Below are 18,391 nucleotides of genomic sequence, written 5' to 3'. Positions count from 1 at the left end.
AACGCTCAAAGTTTTATTGATTTTCTCCTTATTTCTTTTTACAGTTTAAATTAACATTCACATAAAGTCTACATATCAAGCAATTAGTTGAATAATTTTAAGATTAATTTACAAGCTCATCTTCACCTCTTTTTTTGTTTGTTTTTTTAAACCTAGCCATTTATCTATTGAAGGAACTAGGTTGTTTGTCCCTTGGAATTTCCCACATTGTATAGTTTAATATGTTCCTCTCTGTCCTTCTTATAAATTCAGAGTAGAGTCAGAGCTTGATCAGGTCTTTCTTTTTGTGATGTTAGCAACCATTGATGGTCATTGTCTAGATTTGAGCTTTATTCTTTATCATTTATTATAGATGTTTAAAATTCATGGACTATAAAAATGTATTTTCTATATTTAAAAATTTAAATGTAAGCATTTTTAAAAAATGTGCTGTATCTATTTTTTGGTTTTCCAGAAATGCTTACATATTGATCCAGACAAAAGGCCCTTCTGTGCTGAGCTCCTGCACCATGATTTCTTTTGTGTGGATGGATTTGCTGAGAGGTATAGTACTGACTCATGTTTTCCAGGTCACCCCAACCTAGAGTTGAAATAAGGTCTCCATAACAGTAATAGACAGCATTTCTCTACCCAGCTACTTTTATAGGATCTCAAATATTTACCACCCTACCCTCATTCATCCTTAGCAACCATGGAATTTGTAGGAGTGGTCCCTTGTACTCACTTAGGGCTCTTGGTTTTCACGAAGCAGTCACTTCCTGTTTTTCTTTGTCTCCCTGTGGTGGCATGTACCACTCAGGTCACTGATTTCTATGTTGCTACCAGCTGTATGATGCCATCATATTGGGTGCTGATGCATTTGCAAAGGTGCCATTTCCTGTTGTTGCCAAACTCATACCACACCCAGTCCTATGACCCTGTTGACACTGCTGATATGCTGGAGTCCTTGGTGTGCCAAACCTGTGGGTGCCAGAGTCGTTGGCATGTTCTCGTGCTGTTAGAGCTGCTGGCATCAGTGTGGCTGAGAAAGCAAAAAAGTAGTGAGATGAGTGGTAATAACATTGCTTTATATTTTTACAAGTCTACTTAATATCTAGCTTAGTAAAATATACCTGGGTTCTCATATTTGCTTCTATATTCAATTAGTTGTGATATGTTGTGTTGTTTGAAATATATGAAGAAACTCTGACCTCATACAAACATGTTGGAAAATTAAGGAGTGTTTTAATAGCCTTTTATTTAGATAATTGTGGGCATTCTTTCATTCTATACCAAAAACTCTGATGCTATACTAAAACTTGACAGTGGTAGTTTCTTAAATGTTGGTTGTGGAATCTGAAACCATATCAATAAGTTTTCTTACCGTTACATTAAAATCCATCTTGAACTTTGAGTAGATCTTCACAGATCTTTTGTAATATCATATATTAGTCATTTGGAAAATATTGTTTTGCCCTGGCCGGTTTGGCTCAGCGGTTAGAGCATCGGCCTGCGGTCCTGAGAGACCCGGGTTCGGTTCCCGCTAAGGGCATGTACCTCGGTTGCAGTTTGTCCCCGGCCCTGGTTGGTCGTGCGGGTGGCAGCCACTCGATGTGCCTCTTTCATGTCGATGTTTCTCTCTCTCTCTCTCTCTTCCTCTCTCTCCCTCCCACTCTATCTGTGCAAAAAAAAAAAAAAGAAAGAAAGAAAATATTGTTTTGCTGTTAAATGCAGATTTTTAAAATGTTGACATTTCAATGTATAATATCAAAAAGTCACATTCTACGTCATCAGAAGAGACTTTAAATATTGGGATCTGCTAAGCTTATAGTAGTAGATACAAGTTTAACAGAATTCTAATTTTGCATAAAATTTTGAATTTTATTGACACAAATACTCGCAGTTGTTTTCCTTGAAGTGACAAGCTCCTTTGTTCATTTTTAAAAAGAAAATGTCTGCCAAACACCCCGACTGAATAACAGTAGTTTTTCTGTCAGTTTTTCAAGTAAAAATGTTGTCCCATGAAAAGGGTGGATGGTTTAGCTTGTGTCTCAGTCACACTGCGTTTCTTAGGACAGCCACCACCCTTCAGCATGCAGCACGGGTGCTTTGGGCATATTCCCGTTTTGTCACACAGACTATGAAAGAGCACCCATGTCCAAGGGTTTAGATTTAATGCATTTTTATTGCTTTATCTGAGCCATCCTTAAGGAAAACTCTTTTTGTTTTTTAACTGCAAATGTGTGGCTACAAAGAATACAGTGACAGCTAGTGCAGTTCGGTGCCAGCAGTTTTACCCACCACTGCTTTTAGATCGTCGGTGTGGATGTTAATAAGATGAAAGGGAAGTAATTTTCACCTTAAGATAAGAATAGCTTAGGCCTTTTGAACCTCCTGAAAGGTTCTTAGTGATTCCCAGGGGTATACGGACTACATTTTGAGAACTGCTAATCTCGGCCATAATTTTTCTCATTTTAAGTAACACAGTCTAGTTTAACACTCAATTTTAAAAAATAAATATCTTGAAAACCAATGTTTTCCTTGATTTATCTGCATCACACAATTTTATTTTATTGACAAATGTATTTTTGTATAGGTTTTCTCAGGAACTACAGTTAAAAATACAGAAAGATGCCAGGAATATTTCTTTATCTAAAAAATCCCAAACCAGAAAGAAGGAAAAGGAAAAAGATGACTTCTTGGGTGAGGAGAGAAACACTCTTGTGGTACAGGTAAATGTTCATTTTTAATGTATACTGAATTTAAAATTTAATATGTCCTTAAGTTTTTGGAGGGGAAAAAAAATGAAAATTAAAAAAGTTTTTCGTAGTGATGAACAAGTTAACTTTTAGCTTCTTTGTAAAAATGTATCTTCATTATAGATATTACCTATTTAAAAAATCTTAAAGGTGGGGACAGGGTGGGGAGGGTGGGGGAAGGGGGAATCAGTGGGGGAAAAGGAGAAACATCTGTAACAAAAATAAATAAATTAATTAAAAGATAATAAATAAATAAATACATAAAAAATCTTAACATATCATGTAGTGCGTGCCTACTGTGTACCAGACTGTGAAATAGGGCTTGTCAGGAAATCACACTCATCCAAGAACGTTTAGACACACATGTGCTAATTCATATACAAATACATAGACACAAACACATATGCACACCATTTTTTCCCCTTAAATGATAGGAGAGAAAATATTATTTTTAGAATTTTATATAAAGTAGGGTATTTTACTTATTTATTTTTGGGGGAGAATCTTTTATTTTAAATCCTTGCTCCAGGTTATTTTTTCATTTATTTTCAGATAGAGTGTGTGTGTGTGTGTGTGTGTGTGTGTGTGTGTGTGTGTGTGTAGAGAGAGAGAAAGTGAGAGAGGGGGGGAGAGAGAGAGAAAGAAAAAGAGAAAGAGAGAGAGAGAGAGAGAAACACACCAATTGGTTGCCTCCTGCATGACCCTGAACAGGTTCAGGGACTGAACCGTTAGCAAGGTATGTGCCCTTGACTGGAATCAAACCCACAACTGTGGGTTGATGCACTAACCTCTGAACCAAGCCAGCCAGGGCTCAAGTAGGGCATTTTAAAATTGAGATTTGGGTATTGAATTTATTTGAAGTTTACTTTTCTTTGTATGTTATCCAGAATTGGTTCTTGGTAAGGTAATTCAAATGTACCACCAACCTACTCCCGTTTTCTTAAGTAAACCAAAAGAGACTTGCAGTTTTGTGTTACTTGACTCTAACTATAGAAGAACAAAGGTGGACATGCTTGATTCCTTCTCCATGTTTTTCCCTACTGAAATATGTATGAATTAGATATATATACTGTGCACATCTGATGTGTAGAGGGTGGGACAAAAGTAGGTTTGCAGGTGTAATTATGTGAAACACAGAGTTTATTCTTATATTATTATTTATTAGTTACTGTATTATTTTCCATACAAACAACTGTAAACATACTTTTGCCCTAACCTGTACACATCAGAGCTAGTGTGAATTGCATTTCCATTCATAATAAATGTCAGACCAAGAATCTTCAGTTAAATTTAAATCCATAGCTAAAAGGAAGAAAAAGAAAAAGATGGTGTCTGTGGAAATTTGCTTTAGTTGACAAGTACTTTATAGGTAGAAGCGATTTTTCATTCCCCTCAGAGCATTAATGTTATTAACATGTTTATTGTTGGTCAGGATTCCAATGCTGATCCCAAAATTAAGGATTCTAGAGTATTTAAAATAAAAGGGTCAAAAATTGATGGAGAAAAAGTTGAAAAAATCAGTCGAGCTTCAAATGCCAGCTGTCTCCATGACAATGGAACCGGCCACATCAAAACAGTGCCTTCAACAAGCCTCAGAGATGGCAGCAGCGGCGGGGTGGACCACAGGCGGAATCCAGGCACGGGGATTCCCCCACTCACACACAATCTTTCTGCAGTGGCTCCCGGTCTTAGTTCTGGAATAGGGACTATCTCAGGAGTTCAGAGTTACAGGTATGAACGAAGAAAATAAGAACAAAGGGTTGTTTAAGGATATATTTGCAAAGTGTATGTGATTGTCTATTCAGCCCCATTGTGTTCCTCTCAGGCTTCTGGATACTGTTGATTCTTGGTCAGGTTGCTGTTTTAAAAGACTTTTTGACCTATGTAACAACAATTATTAGCGTTTGGTCAAAAAAATTAACCCAAGTCCTAAGAAAGTGGAGTTGTATTTATTATGGTAAAGATAATCTACAGCTATTTAGTCTAATAACATGAAAAGAAGCTGTCATAATAAAAGTGATAATTGGTTTTCAAGGTCTGCTGCTGCATGGTATGGCTGTGGGCATTTAGTGGTGCAAAGAAGCTCCTTTGGAGAATTTTGCTCAAAGGTAATTTATTTGAAAACAACAATGAGGTATCACCTCACACCTGTCAGAATGGCCGCCATCAACAAATCATCAAGCAACAAGTGTTGGCGAGGGTGTGGAGAAAAGAGGACTCTAGTACACTGCTGGTGGGAATGCAGACTGGTGCAGCCACTATGGAAAACACTATGATGTTATCTCAAAAAATTAAAAAGTGAACTTCCATTTGACCCAGTGATCCCACTTTTAGGAATATAGCCTAAGAAGCCTGAAACACCAATTAGAAAGAATATATACCCCCATGTTTGTAGCAGCACTATTTACAATAGCTAAGATCTGGAAACAGCCCAAGTGTCCATCAGTAGACAAATGGATAAGAAAGCTGTGGTACATATACACAATGGAGTACTATGCAGCTGAAAGAAAGAAAGATCTCTTATCCTTTGAGACGACATGGAGGGACCTAGAAAGTATTATCCTAAGCGAAACAAGCCAAAGAGAGAAAGACAAGTATCATATGATCTCACTTATTTGTGGTATATAATGAACATAACATCTGAGGAATGGGGTAGTCCCAGAGACGTGGAAGTGGGGTACAGACTGACAATCCTCAGAAGAGGGGGTGGGGGGTGGGGATAAACCACAGAACTTATATGCATGTATGCATGAACAATGGACATGGACAACAAAGCTGGGGAGAGGGCGAGGAGGGAGGGGGAGGGAGGGAAGGGGGGATCAGTGGGAGGAAAAGGAGAAACATCTGTAACAAAAATAAATTAATTAAAAAAAAGGTAATTTATTTGGTTGGCGTCAGTAACTAGGTGGGAGGCATGAGTATAATAGTAAAGAACAGAATGTTTTATCAGATCTGTGTACATAATATATTTAAGAACAGGCATTAAATTCTGATTAAATGCATATCACTTGGTACTATGTAGTTTGGTTTTGTGCTTGAAAATAATTACTGCTGGTTCTAACTTAAATTTTTTGTTCTTGTTGTTGCAGAGTGGATGAGAAAACCAAGAAGTATTGTATTCCATTTGTTAAACCAAATAAACATTCTTCATCAGGCATTTATACTATTAATGTGACCACATCAGTAAGTAACTGTTCTTAGTGGTAGAAGAGCAAGCACAATCATTTCTAGACTTTTATTAATATTAAATATGATAGTGAACAACAGAATTTTATTTGAGGACAGACAGATCATAAAATGGAACCTAATTACACATATATCTTCCCAACCATCCATAATCATAAACGTGAAAGTCTTAAAGTTTAAGTAAGTTTTATAAAGTATTAGAAATCTGGAATTTAAAATATAAGATGTTATCAAAATGACAACTTTTTTTTTTTTTAAATTAAATCCTCACCCAAGGGTATTTTTACATTTATCTTCAGACAGGGTGGGGGAGAGAGAGAGAGAGAGAGAGAGAGAGAGAGAGAGAGAGAGAGAGAGAGAGAAACATCTATGTGAGAGAGACACATTGACTGGTTGCCTCTTGCACGACCCCAACCGGGGCCGGGGATGAATCACAACCGAAGTACGTGCCCTTGGCTAGAATCAAACCTGGGACTCATTGTTCTGTGGGCCGACACTCTAACCACTGAGACAAACCAGCCAGGGCAAAATGACATCTGTTTTAATTCTTTAGGCAGCAGTAAATTTTCTTAACCTAATGCTTGGTGATCAGTTCTTTCTTAGAGTAGAGCAGAAAGTAAATTGTCTTATCTCACCCACACTAGGTTTTTGGTGAAAATGTTCCTATTTCTTCATTTAACTAATATGTATTGATTATTTATTATGTATAAGACACTGGAGATGAATGAGTCCATTTTTCTTTTCCAGAAGCTCATGGTCTAGTAGAGGATCAGCAAATTAAATCATAGTGTCAGATTGTAATAGAAGCACGTACAAGGTTCACATATCTTCTGTAGCTTCCTAGGAACACCATTATGCTCAAGGCAGCTTCTTTTTAAAGTTAAGTTAGATCATCATCACTCTTCTATTCAAAACCCTCCATTGGTTTCTCATCTGTCAGTAAAGGCTCAAGTCCTTGCAGAGTTTGTCCCTGAATGACTCACTCCCCATCCGTCTGTCTCATTCACAACTACTCTCATTCTTTTTTTTTTTTTTTTTATCCTCACCCAAGGACATTTTCCCATTTTTTGTACAGATAGAGTGGGAGAGAGAGAGAGGAAGAGAGAGAGAGAGAAACATCGACGTGAAAGGGACACATCGAGTGGCTGCCACCCGCACGACCAACCAGGGCCGGGGACAAACTGCAACCGAGGTACATGCCCTTAGCGGGAACCGAACCCGGGTCTCTCTGGACCGCAGGCCGATGCTCTAACCGCTGAGCCAAACCAGCCAGGGCTACTCTCATTCTTGATCAATCTCTTCCAACCACATTGATTTTCTTGTTATTCCTGGAACATGGCCAGACATGCTCCCACATTTAGGCTTTTGCACTTGCTGTTCCTCTGCTCTAGAACATTCTTTCTTCAGATAATAAAAAAATTTTGCTTTTTCTCTTCCCTGGTTTACATGAAACCTTTTAATGATGTCTTCTCTAATTATAACTTATTTTGTCTCCCATTTCTTTCTATCCCCTCACCTTGCTTACTTTTTTCCCAGTACATATACTTGACATCCTCTGTGTTCTCTTATTTATATAGTGTCTTGTTTCCCCCACTGAAATGTAAGCTTCCAAGGCAGGGATTTTTGCTTTGTTTCCTCACTGCTCTACCCCACACCTAGAACAGTGTCTAGCACACTGGAACTGCTTAAGAAACGTGAATGAAATCTTCCAGAGAAAGGGAGGTATGGACATAGTCCCAAAATACTTTTTTTTTTCACAAGTTTTCCTCTCTACTTTTTTTCATTATCCTTGGGGCTGAAAATGTAGCCTCTTGTCAAGTCTTATGATTTGGACATTGTATTTGTTTGTCTTTAATTTGTCTTAGCCTACAATTTCCTTTTCACATACCCTACCTCTTGATTTCTTTGTGGACATTTTGTGTTTTACATGCCTTATCTGCTTTGGAAGATTATTTTGCTCAGCAAGGCTTTTCCAAATAGTGACTCAATACCATTCTTCTGGAATTGATATCAGCCTTCTTTCAGCCATTTTATAACCAACACTGGCTGGTAATATTAGATCTTATTTCTGTTTATCCTTCTTTGGAAGAGGCAATCAAAAAAGGAGGTAAAGATTAGTAGGGAGAAGACCCACTAGAAAATCGACGGAGGCAGAACTAAGCCTAAGCTGTCTTCAACTTCTAGGTCGAAGATCAATACCCCTTTACCTTATGTGAATACATATAATATTATAACATCTCTTATGTGTTTTATTTGCCACTCTTTGAATATGTAAATCAAGTAGTTTGGACTCATTATTTTATTTAATTTTTGCATTTGCAGATAGTTTTTTTTAGCTAATTCTTTTATTTTGTAGCTGATTTGAACCAAGAGCCTTAGCACTTATTCTATTAAAAGAACAAACAGAAACATCCAAAAGAAAGGAACTCAAAAGCTCCCTTCAGGACTTCTGAAGACTTTCTGGGAGGCAGAGTAGCATAATTCGCAGAATATCAAACTTGAAACATCAAGGAACCTCAATGGCTTAGTGATGTCATATATGTTTGTGTGTGTATGTCATTATATATACACACATACATACATATATATGATTTTATTATATATAGGTGTTTTTTCTTTTAGCAAATCACACATTCTTTCTATAGATCATCTGTTTTGAAAATGTGGAAAAGAATATAGACTTTCTGTCATTCTCAAATGAAACAGATTGGAAAAATGTCAAATTCATAAAGGTGCAGAGTTGAAGCGCTCCTACTATTCTTCACTTTATTATTTTTTTCAGACTTTATCAACCATGAAGTAATAATACTAATTATTAGGAAAATAATTGAAGTTGTAATTCTTTATCTAATAAACTGTGTTCCTAGGAGACAATATTATGTGCTAACTCTGAGGAGCAAGATGAGGACAAACATTTAAAAAATGAGTAACATGATTATATTGGGAAAGGAAAAAATAAGCTAGGACATATGATATATCTGGCAAGATGGACTATTCAAAATTAAGCAACTATATGCTGAAAAGCTAAGCAAGTGTCCTAAGGCCTGACCTTGCTGGCCTGATTCCCATCTGCTAACCTTTTACTGATTGCCAGGACTTAACCAAAGACTTAACTGGAGAGGGAGAATGAGAAACTCATGTCAACCAGTAATCCATTAGTTAGCAATTTTAATAAATTTGCTGAGGAAGAAGTTTGAAATAATTAGATGAAATTGTTTGTTTGTGTTATTGCTATTCTTCAAATGTTGTATTATTCTAGACCTTCAATTCCATAAATTTTAGGATATGAATGTAGTAGTTAGAAAAGGGGCAAGCCCAGCTTACCTGGAAGCTAATTCATTTGTGTTAACCATTCTGATGATATTAGGTCACTAGTGAAAAGAGCCTCCTTCAGGCAAATAAGAAAAGAAGAGAATACTCAAAGACAGATGTCCATTTGCCTGAATTAAACTATAATCATCTCCCTGAACTAAGAGCCTTGGAAGGCATAGGTATGTTTATAGTGCTTTTATCTTTTCAGCCCTTGTGTTTACATTATTTAAGATGTATGTTAAATGAACAGAATATTAAAAATTAATAGTAACTTTACATATTTAAGTATATACATAGGTGCAGACTTATGTACATAAAAAGGGACAGATATAGAATGTGGAAAATAAAAAATATCTAATCTATTTTATTGTGTTTATGTTTTTTTTTTTTTTTTATGCAGCTCGAAATTCCAGGCTAATAAAGAAAGAGAACAAAAATCTTTCAGAATCTCGAATCCCTTCTCTGGCTGCTATTGACTCGCATGTCCCTGGTGGAGCATTGCATCAGGTACGCAGATACTCTTTGAAGGATACTCTCTCTCATACTTCCTGTTCAAGTAGCATAGGGAAAGTTTGCCCTTGAGGATTGGGAAGGTTGATTGGTGAGATCTATAAAGTTTTGCTTGTTAAATTTTATCTTATGGTTCATTGAACTTAGTATGTTTATTACATATATTTATATAAACATTTCCCAGCTTAAAGTAATCAAGTTTTTATTATTAAAAATGTGTGTGTGTGTGTGTGTGTGTGTGTAGCCTAGTTATGGCTTTCATATAATTACAGGTTTTGTTGTAGCTTATGGTATTTTACGACTTAGCCTCAAAGTTATAACTTTGTATCTTTAAAAGAGTGAAACTCTGAAATTGTTTTTATTCTTTTGAAATGTCTGTTTGACACTTTTTTCCAAGATGATCCACTTCATCCATGTTAAAAATTTGCTCTTCTCTATAATTATCTTTTTCTAGAATTTCTCTTAACTCTTAAGAATGTTTATGTTTCTGCTACTTTTATACCAACAACAGTTATATAATTTATTTTCACACTAAGGAAACTGGCAAACTTTTAAATCTCCCAAACCAAACATAACTTGCTACAAACTTTGCATATGTATCATTGTACTTTCCCTTTACTTTTTCAGATTTCTCACCTTTGCTTGATGCTATGAAACTTTTGTTTGGGAATTTAATTCTCCATCCTCATTATTTAAGCATTTCCATTTCATAGAGAGCAACTATTGTTGCCTATTTATCTAGGTGGATGCTTTTTTCTGTTGTTACTCCTTAAATAATTCTGTAGCACTCTCTAAGCAAGGGAAATACTATTGCTGAGGATAAATTATAGAGGCAGTTATTCAGTGATACTGAGAAAAAGGTTTATTGACTGCTCTTGCTTTGCCTTATCTTTGGCTGATGATTTCTGTAGCCACGTAATAAAAACCTGAACAAATTCCTTTTGTGTGAAGATTAATCAGTCACAGATTTTACATTTAGAATCTATAGAGTCTCAGTAAATTCCTGTATACTTCTAAACTTAAATTGAATGTGGATTTTAAAGGTGTAGAATTTTCCATTTGTTCTTTGAGACTGCACTATTGTTCAAAACCACTTTTCACGGTATACATAACCAAATCTAGTTTCAGTCAATGGAAGAAAAGGCTTTGGCTGCCTCCACACTTCTTCAATATTTTTATTTGTTATTTTGAACTAATCTTTTTATACATATAGATTTGTTCTGCATTTTTACTTCCAATTTACTTGTTTAATTTCCAGTTGTATTTAAACTACAATAAAGGAGAAAATAGTTGTAGCAAAAAACACAAATTAATACCAAAAGAACGTGAGCTTATGTATGGAAAATCTGAATGGAAAGAGAAACACCAGGAGACTTAAAGCAAAAGACCTTCTGGCAGGTGCTGTGACTTGCCTTGCACTCTTTACGTATTGATAATACATTAGACTATGTTTCATTTCTGTACATAGCACAAAAATTTTCACGTTTATAAGTTTATTCGTACCTTTTAGAAAAATCTGTAAGATTTTTATGAGTAAAATGTTGCATAATCCATGGAATGTCTCTTCACTCCCCCACACCCTACACACTTACACATGTTATGTCCCTGTACACATAACTACACATTTTTCCTGTAAGCACTGTTTTAGCTTTATCCAACAAATTTTGATATGTTGTCGTTTCATTATCATTCAGTCCAAACATTTTCTTATTTCCCTTGTAACTTACTTTCTTTCTTTCTTTCTTTCTTTCTTTCTTTCTTTCTTTCTTTCTTTCTTTCTTTCTTTCTTTCTCTCTCTCTCTCTCTCTCTCTCTCTCTCTCTCTCTCTCTTTCTTTCTTTCTTTCTTTCTTTCTTTCTTTCTTTCTTTCTCTTTTTGGTAATTTCTTCTCTAACCCACAAATCATTTAGAAATGTTTGTTTAATGGTTAGATATTGGGGGATTCCCTAGATATTTTATTATTATTAATTTCTAATTTAATTCCATGTGGTCAGAGAATATACTCTGTATGATTTTGATTCTTTTAGCTTCACTGAGGTGTATTTTATAGCCCAGCATATGGTCTATATTGGCAAATTAAACTTGTTCCCTTAAAAATACTGTATATTCTTTTGTTGTTGGATATAATGTTCTATAAATGTGAAATTAGATTAAGGTGGTTGATAGCGTTGTTCAGATCTTCTATATCCTTAATGATTTTTGTTGTTGTTTAGTTCTATCAGTTACCGAAGGAGTGCTGTCAAAATATTTTATGATGATTGTGGAGATGTCTATTTTTCTCTTATATCTATTTATTTTTGCTTCATGTATTTCAAATATCTATTTTTAGTTACATACACACTTAAATTGTTTTGTCTCCCTGATACATGTCCCTTTTATCATTATAAAATGTCTCTATATCTCATAGTGCTCTGTGTCTTGAAGTCTATTTTATCTGAGATTAAAATAGACACGCCAGCCTACTTATACTTATGTTTCCATGATATTTCTTTTTATTTCTCATTTATTTTCAACCTATCTGGTTTAAAGTAAATGTAAAGTGTTTTTTTTTTTTTTTTTTTTTTTTTGCCAACAGCATGAAAGTAGGGTCTCTCTCTCCTTTGTATCCATTCTGTCAATTCCAATTCTTTTAATTGGAATGTGTATTAGTTTTCTATTGCCGCTAAAAATGACTACCAACTTAAAACAATATCCATTTATTATTTCACAGTTTCCATGGGTCAGAAGCCGGGCCAAAGCTGCTTCTCTCCTTAAGAGTCTCACAGGCCGAAATCAAGATGTCAGCAGGGCTGCATTTCTTTCTGGAGGCTCTAGGGGAGAATCCGTTTCCAGGCTCATTCAGGTTGTTGGCAGAATTTAGTTTCATGTGGTTGTGGGACTGAGGTCCCTGTTTCCTTGCTGGCTGACACCCAGGGATTGTTCTCAACTTCTAGAGGCCACCCACACTCCTTGGCTCATGGCTTAGTCCGCCATCTTCAAAGACAGTAACAGTGGCTGGATCTTTTTTATTCTGTAATCTCTCTTACCTCTTCTTCTGCCTCATCTCTCTGACTCACTCTTCGGCCTTTCAGGGTGCATGGGGTTGATTACACTGGGCCCACCAGGATAAGAGTGAGTGGATTAGTAACATTAATTTCCTGTGGAAAGTCCCTTCACACAGAAGCTAAATTAGTTTGATTGACTAACTAAGGATAGGCATCTTAGGGGCAATATCTTCAGAAATCTGACTAGCACTGAATAGTTAGGCCATTAACATTTAATGTGATTATTAATATGTTTGGGTCTAGCTCTGTTTTATTTTTTTATTATGTGTTTCTTATTTGTTCCTCTGTTTTTCCTTCCCAGTCTTCTTTTGTATTGGAATATTTTTAGTGTTGGCTTTTGGGAGGATATCTCTTTGTATTATTTTTTAGTCACTGCTCTGGGAGTTACAGTATATCTACATAACTAATCTTTCACAGCCTACTTAGAGTAAATATTAGGCCCTCTGTAAAATGTAGAAACCCTTCAAACATATTTCCTTTTCCACCAACATAAATTTTATGTTAGAGTTATATGTGTTTTATTTACATATATTGAAAACCCCACTACAATGTCATACTTTTTGCTTTAAGCAATCATAAATATTCTAAACAATTTATGAGAAAAAAAAGCAGTCTTCTATATTTATCTAGCTACTTACCATTTCTGTTTTTTCTTTGTTCTTAAAGAGTACAGTTTTATATTTTGGTATTTTCTTTCCACCTGAAAAACTTCCTTCTTGCATTTCTTGCAGAACAGGTCTGGTGGTGATTGACTCTCTTAGTTTTCCTTCATTTGAGAAGGACGTTATTTTGCTTTCATTCCTGAAATAATATTTTCACTGGATATAAAAAATTTGAGTTGGTAGGTTGTTTTAATTTTTTTTTTTCTCTTGGGACTATAAAGATGTTATTTCTCTGTTTTTTTTATCTTTATACTTTCCTGGGGGAAGTTCTCAGGCACTTGAATTGTTTTTTTTCTGTGTGTAATGTTTCATTTTCCTCTGGCTGCTCTCAAGACTTTATCTTTTGTGTTCATTAGTTTGAACATGATGTGTTTGAGTATAGTTTTATTTAAAAAAATATATGTTTTTATCATTCTTTTAGAGAGAGAGAAAGGGGGAGAGATAGAAACATCGATGTGGGAGAGATACATTGATTGGCTGCCTCCTGTATTCCCCTACTAGAGATGAAGCCTGCAACCTGGGCATGTGCCCTGACCAGGAATTGAACTGGGACTTCTCAGTCCACGGGGCAATGCTCAATCCACTGAGCCACACTGGCCAGGCTGGGCATAGTTATTTATTTATTTATTTATTTATTTATTTATTTATTTATATCCTGTTTGGGGTTTCCTGAGCTTCTTGAATCTGTAAACTTATCTCTTTTTATTAAACTGGGGAAGTTTTTAGTCATTATTTCTTCAAAAAAATTTTTTTTTGCCACAATATCTTTTTCCTTCTGAGATTCCAATGACATATATGTTAGATCTTTTGGTATTTTCTTACAGGTTCCTGAGACTCTGTTCGTGCTCTTAAATCTTTTTTCTCTTTATTTTTAAGATTGGGTCATTTCTATTGATCTGTCTTCAAGTTCTTTGACTCTTGTTTGCATTCTGCTATTAAGCAATCCAGTGAGGTTTGAAAATTTCAGTACTGTGTTTTTTAGTCTTAAATATCCCCTTAGTTCTTTTTTAGAGCGTCTACATTTCTACAAAGAATTCCTGGCCCTTCATTTCAAGTACCTTTTTTTCCATCTCATCTACCATACTCATAATGGCTACTTTAAAGTATATATAAATTCCAACATCTGGGTCACTCCAGGATTGATGTTTATTGATTGAATTAATCACACTTTTCTGGATGTTTTTATGTCCAGTATTTCTGGATTATTTCTAGGACATTGTGGATATTATGTTGTGTAGCCTCTGTGTCCTGTTACAATGCTCTGAAAAATGTTGAATTTTTTGTTTTAGCAGGAAGTCACCCAACTTTGGTTCATATTGTAAATTCTGCCTAGATTCTGTGAGAGGTGGCACAACTCTTAGTTCTCTAAGGGTTTGTTATCCTGGTTTTCATTGTCCTGTGTGCTCATGTAGTTCCAGAGACTTGTGCTGGTGATTCAAATCTCAGTTTAGTTCTCCAAGCCTCTGCTGTGCTTGTCTGCAGCTATCCCGTGCGGGTGTAACTCCAGAGTGGGACTAAGACTTCTGTGGATTTATACACAGAACTAGAAGATCCCTTTCTCCAGTTCTGTTCCTTTCAGAATCCCCCCCACATTTTGTCCTGCAGGGATGCCTTTTCCTGGTTTCTCTATAAAGATGGGGTTTCTTTCAGGCTTTTAGCCTGCTGCACTTCCTCACTACTCTGGGGCTAGGGCAAAGCCACAAGACTGAAAGGCAAAATTGGAAACCTACCCCACATGAAGGGTCACATCTTCAAGTTTTGACTCCTCTCCTTAATACTTCGTTTTTTTGTTTTTCATATTTTTCCCAAAGGGTTTTTTGTGTGTGTTCGTTTTGTTTGTTTGTTTATAATAAGTAGGAGAGGAGGTTGTAGCGGGTCTACACTGCCCTGGCACATCAAAAGTATGCATCAACAAAGAGGTCAAAGAGTAACATCCCCTTACATCGTCTTCTTCTGTGCAAGCAACTTGAACTATGGATAGTTAATTTTAAACATGAATTGGGGTTTTAGGGCAGTGGGACTTTAACAATGACTGAGAGTCCATAATGCTCGATTATTAATTTACAGGTGCCAGGATCTCCCCTATCAGAGGACTCGGAGACTGATTTACCTCGGATGGAACACCAGCATTGAATGTCAGTTTGGTTCTGAACTGGGTAGGTCTGATTTCTCTCTCTCTTTTTTTTTTAAATCCTCACCCAAGGACATTTTCCCATTTTTGTTCAGATGGGATGGAGGGAAGGAGGGATGGAGAGAGAGAGAGAGAGAGAGAGAGAGAGAGAGAGAGAGAGAGAGAGAGAGAAACCTTGATGAGAAAGCAATACATCAAGTGGCTGCCTCCCGCACGGCCCCAACCAGGGCCAGGGATGAATCACGACTGAGGTACATGCCCGTGACCAGAATTGAACCCGCAACTCACTAGTCCACGGGCCAATGCTCTAACCGCTGAGCCAAACCAGCCAGGGCTGCTTTCTCTTATCTGAAGCTGTGTAACTTTTCATGGGATATTGTGTATATTTGTGTATACAGTGTTAGAAAGTGAGTGAGATAGAAATCTAGAAAGATTTTATGTAAAGTATTTGGTGGCATGTATTCTCCCTGTGCTTTTAGGTGCTGCTCCAGCCCTCGAGATGACATCCTCTTGGAACAAAAGTGCTGATTGATATCCTAGGAGATCTATGTAGTTTTGATTATTTACTTCTGAACTGCCTGCATTTTCTGAGAAAAGTCTTGCAGAAGGAAAGACAAAGACTTCCAGGTGTTTAAACGGAAGATGGAACAAGTGTCCCCCCTTCCCCAGCTGTTATCCCATCACCTTTCTAGTCCACTGATGCTATTTCAAGATCTATCCAATGAAAGAATAGTGATATGGTTCTTGTTACATGAGTATATATTTGCTATTAGTAGGGTGTGTATTTAAAGTTATCCAAGATTGAAAGTAAGTAAAAAAGAGAGAGACATTATAGAAAGTTCATGTTACGTATGCATTGAACTTTGTGTTATCTGCATTAATGTGTACATTTATTTATTAGTGTGTTTGGTGGATGTGGGTGCTAAAAACTAGGATCAGTTGAAGAAAACGGAAAAACTTGGATCAAAGAAAATGATTCCTTTACCCTAACTTAACTATGAAAACACATTTAAGAATCTTGCTTGTTTCTAGGTTCTTTAGGGATAGATGTATTTCTTTGGTTTCTGTGATTATAGTTGATGTTTGATCAGTGTATCATGGAAATCTGCCTCTCTGCTGATCTTCTAAGAAACACACTAAGTCCAGGTTTTGCAAAGAAACCTTTTATATCTAATGGTTTGGGAAGGCTGGTACTGGAGAGTCCTCCACACTACGATTCTGGTGCTAATATTCCCGTGTGCAGGAATGTGATTAGGACAAGAGTGGGAAAGGAGAATTTTGTAGGTGTTGAAACTTCTTATTGACAAAAGAGGCGTATATACAAAATCAGGGGATGGGAAGCAGGGCTACTCTTCTCTGGGCCATGTGCTACTGAACCCCCCCGCTGAAGAGGCTTTGGGCAGGGAATGTCCATTGCTCTGGACTTCCCTCCTATCCACTGATGGTTTGAAGGTGATATTAGACAGAATATCTATCTAAAATCCCAGAGAAATTTCTGTCTCCTTGTTTCATCAAACAGTTAGGCCTTCCCAAAAACTTAACCAAGGTGCAAAATAATAACCTACAGTACACACATCTTTTCTAATGCACTGGTCCACAACTTTTAGGTGGGAGAGTTAAACCAATTTGGCTCCACGTTTTTGGTTTCTGGGTTTACAGTCATGATCTGCATTTATCACTTTAGAAAATGGTTAAGGGGACTAGAATTTGTGTAGGTTTTTTGCCTTGTCCAATTAACAGTGTGGTTTTTTTCTCAAAAGACGTTTATTAGAACTTAAGCCAATAACTTAACTAGCACTTATCTCTATTACTTACCCTGTGGAGCTTAATATTGAAATTTTAACAATAGTTACTTGAGCCTCAAACGAGTAGGATTCAGGAGGCAAAACAAGGGGCTGCCATATAGAAGTCTATAGGTGGTTCAATTAAAACCTGATCTTGATTTTCAAGCTCTGTCTTAAACCTCTGACCAGGTGTTTGACTAGACCAGGTAGGTATGGCTAACATGCTGAACAAAATTACTCTACAGGTATTAATGGGCCTCACATTAAAGTATTATTATTTTTACTTTGAAAAATGTTGTCAACAGCCACAACAGCATAAAAAGCAGACAATACTTAAAAGCCAAGTGGCTGTCCAGCCTATTTCAATGTTAGTTTTATTTAAAGATTGGTGTGAAACTATCATCTCAATGTCTGAAGGTCTAGCATCAGTTAATTTTTCATTCTATATTTGCCTTTGTTATCTTTTATCTATTAAAACATTTTGTGCAGATTACAATTAAGGAAATAAATCATATTTACTCTAAGTCCAAGTAACCTGAGGCTCATATATGGTTAGAACCTTGGTAGAACTACTTGAAAAAGAAGATTTTGCAAATTGGGGCTATAGACACTGAACTAAAATAATCCTGTTTTTCAGTTTAAGGTTATTTTGTCTTTCCTTATAAGGATATGGTTAAGTCACATACGAATAGGAAATATGTGTATGTACTGGTGGGAAAATGAGCTTGCTGTGTGTATATATATTTTACAGTTAATAAATATTATATGTTATTGAGCCCCATAGATAGTTTTTATTTGCATTTATTTAATTAATAGACTATAAACAATGCATACGACACGGTATGGTATTTAAGAAATACATTTGAAATAATCTGTTAATTCTTTCTGGGAAACTTTGGATATAGGGATGGCAAGTTAATTTTCTTGTACAGCCAGTGATACAAGCAGTCAGGTCATAAAGTAACATGTCTTGTAAAGACTACCTGGTAAAATGAAAGTTGCAACAAACTCAGACTTAGAACCTG

General features: G+C 36.1%; 1 protein-coding gene across 3 annotated transcripts in view; it reads left to right on the top strand.

The window, feature by feature from the left end:
• The window catches only part of CDKL2 (cyclin dependent kinase like 2), a 32,791-nt gene extending 14,655 nt beyond the window's left edge, over positions 1-18,136 (top strand). The window contains exons 7-15 of one of the 3 annotated variants that reach the window (XM_036279416.1): positions 455-543; positions 2,576-2,711; positions 4,171-4,469; positions 5,828-5,921; positions 9,292-9,415; positions 9,637-9,743; positions 12,456-12,587; positions 15,519-15,607; positions 16,062-18,136. In XM_036279416.1, the coding sequence (XP_036135309.1) occupies positions 455-543; positions 2,576-2,711; positions 4,171-4,469; positions 5,828-5,921; positions 9,292-9,415; positions 9,637-9,743; positions 12,456-12,587; positions 15,519-15,584 (1,047 nt within the window). In that variant the 3' untranslated portion in view covers positions 15,585-15,607; positions 16,062-18,136. Of the gene's footprint in view, positions 1-454; positions 544-2,575; positions 2,712-4,170; positions 4,470-5,827; positions 5,922-9,291; positions 9,416-9,636; positions 9,744-12,455; positions 12,588-15,518; positions 15,608-16,061 lie in introns of those variants that run through there. The other 2 variants (XM_036279424.1, XM_036279432.1) reach the window with 2 other exon arrangements.
• Positions 18,137-18,391: the final 255 nt, after the last annotated feature.

Source organism: Molossus molossus, unplaced genomic scaffold, assembly GCF_014108415.1.
Source record: "Molossus molossus isolate mMolMol1 unplaced genomic scaffold, mMolMol1.p scaffold_m16_p_1, whole genome shotgun sequence".
In the NCBI taxonomy this organism is placed as follows: Eukaryota; Metazoa; Chordata; class Mammalia; order Chiroptera; family Molossidae; genus Molossus; species Molossus molossus.
Note: the sequence above shows the minus strand (reverse complement) of the source record. Positions and strands in the feature narration are given on the sequence as shown.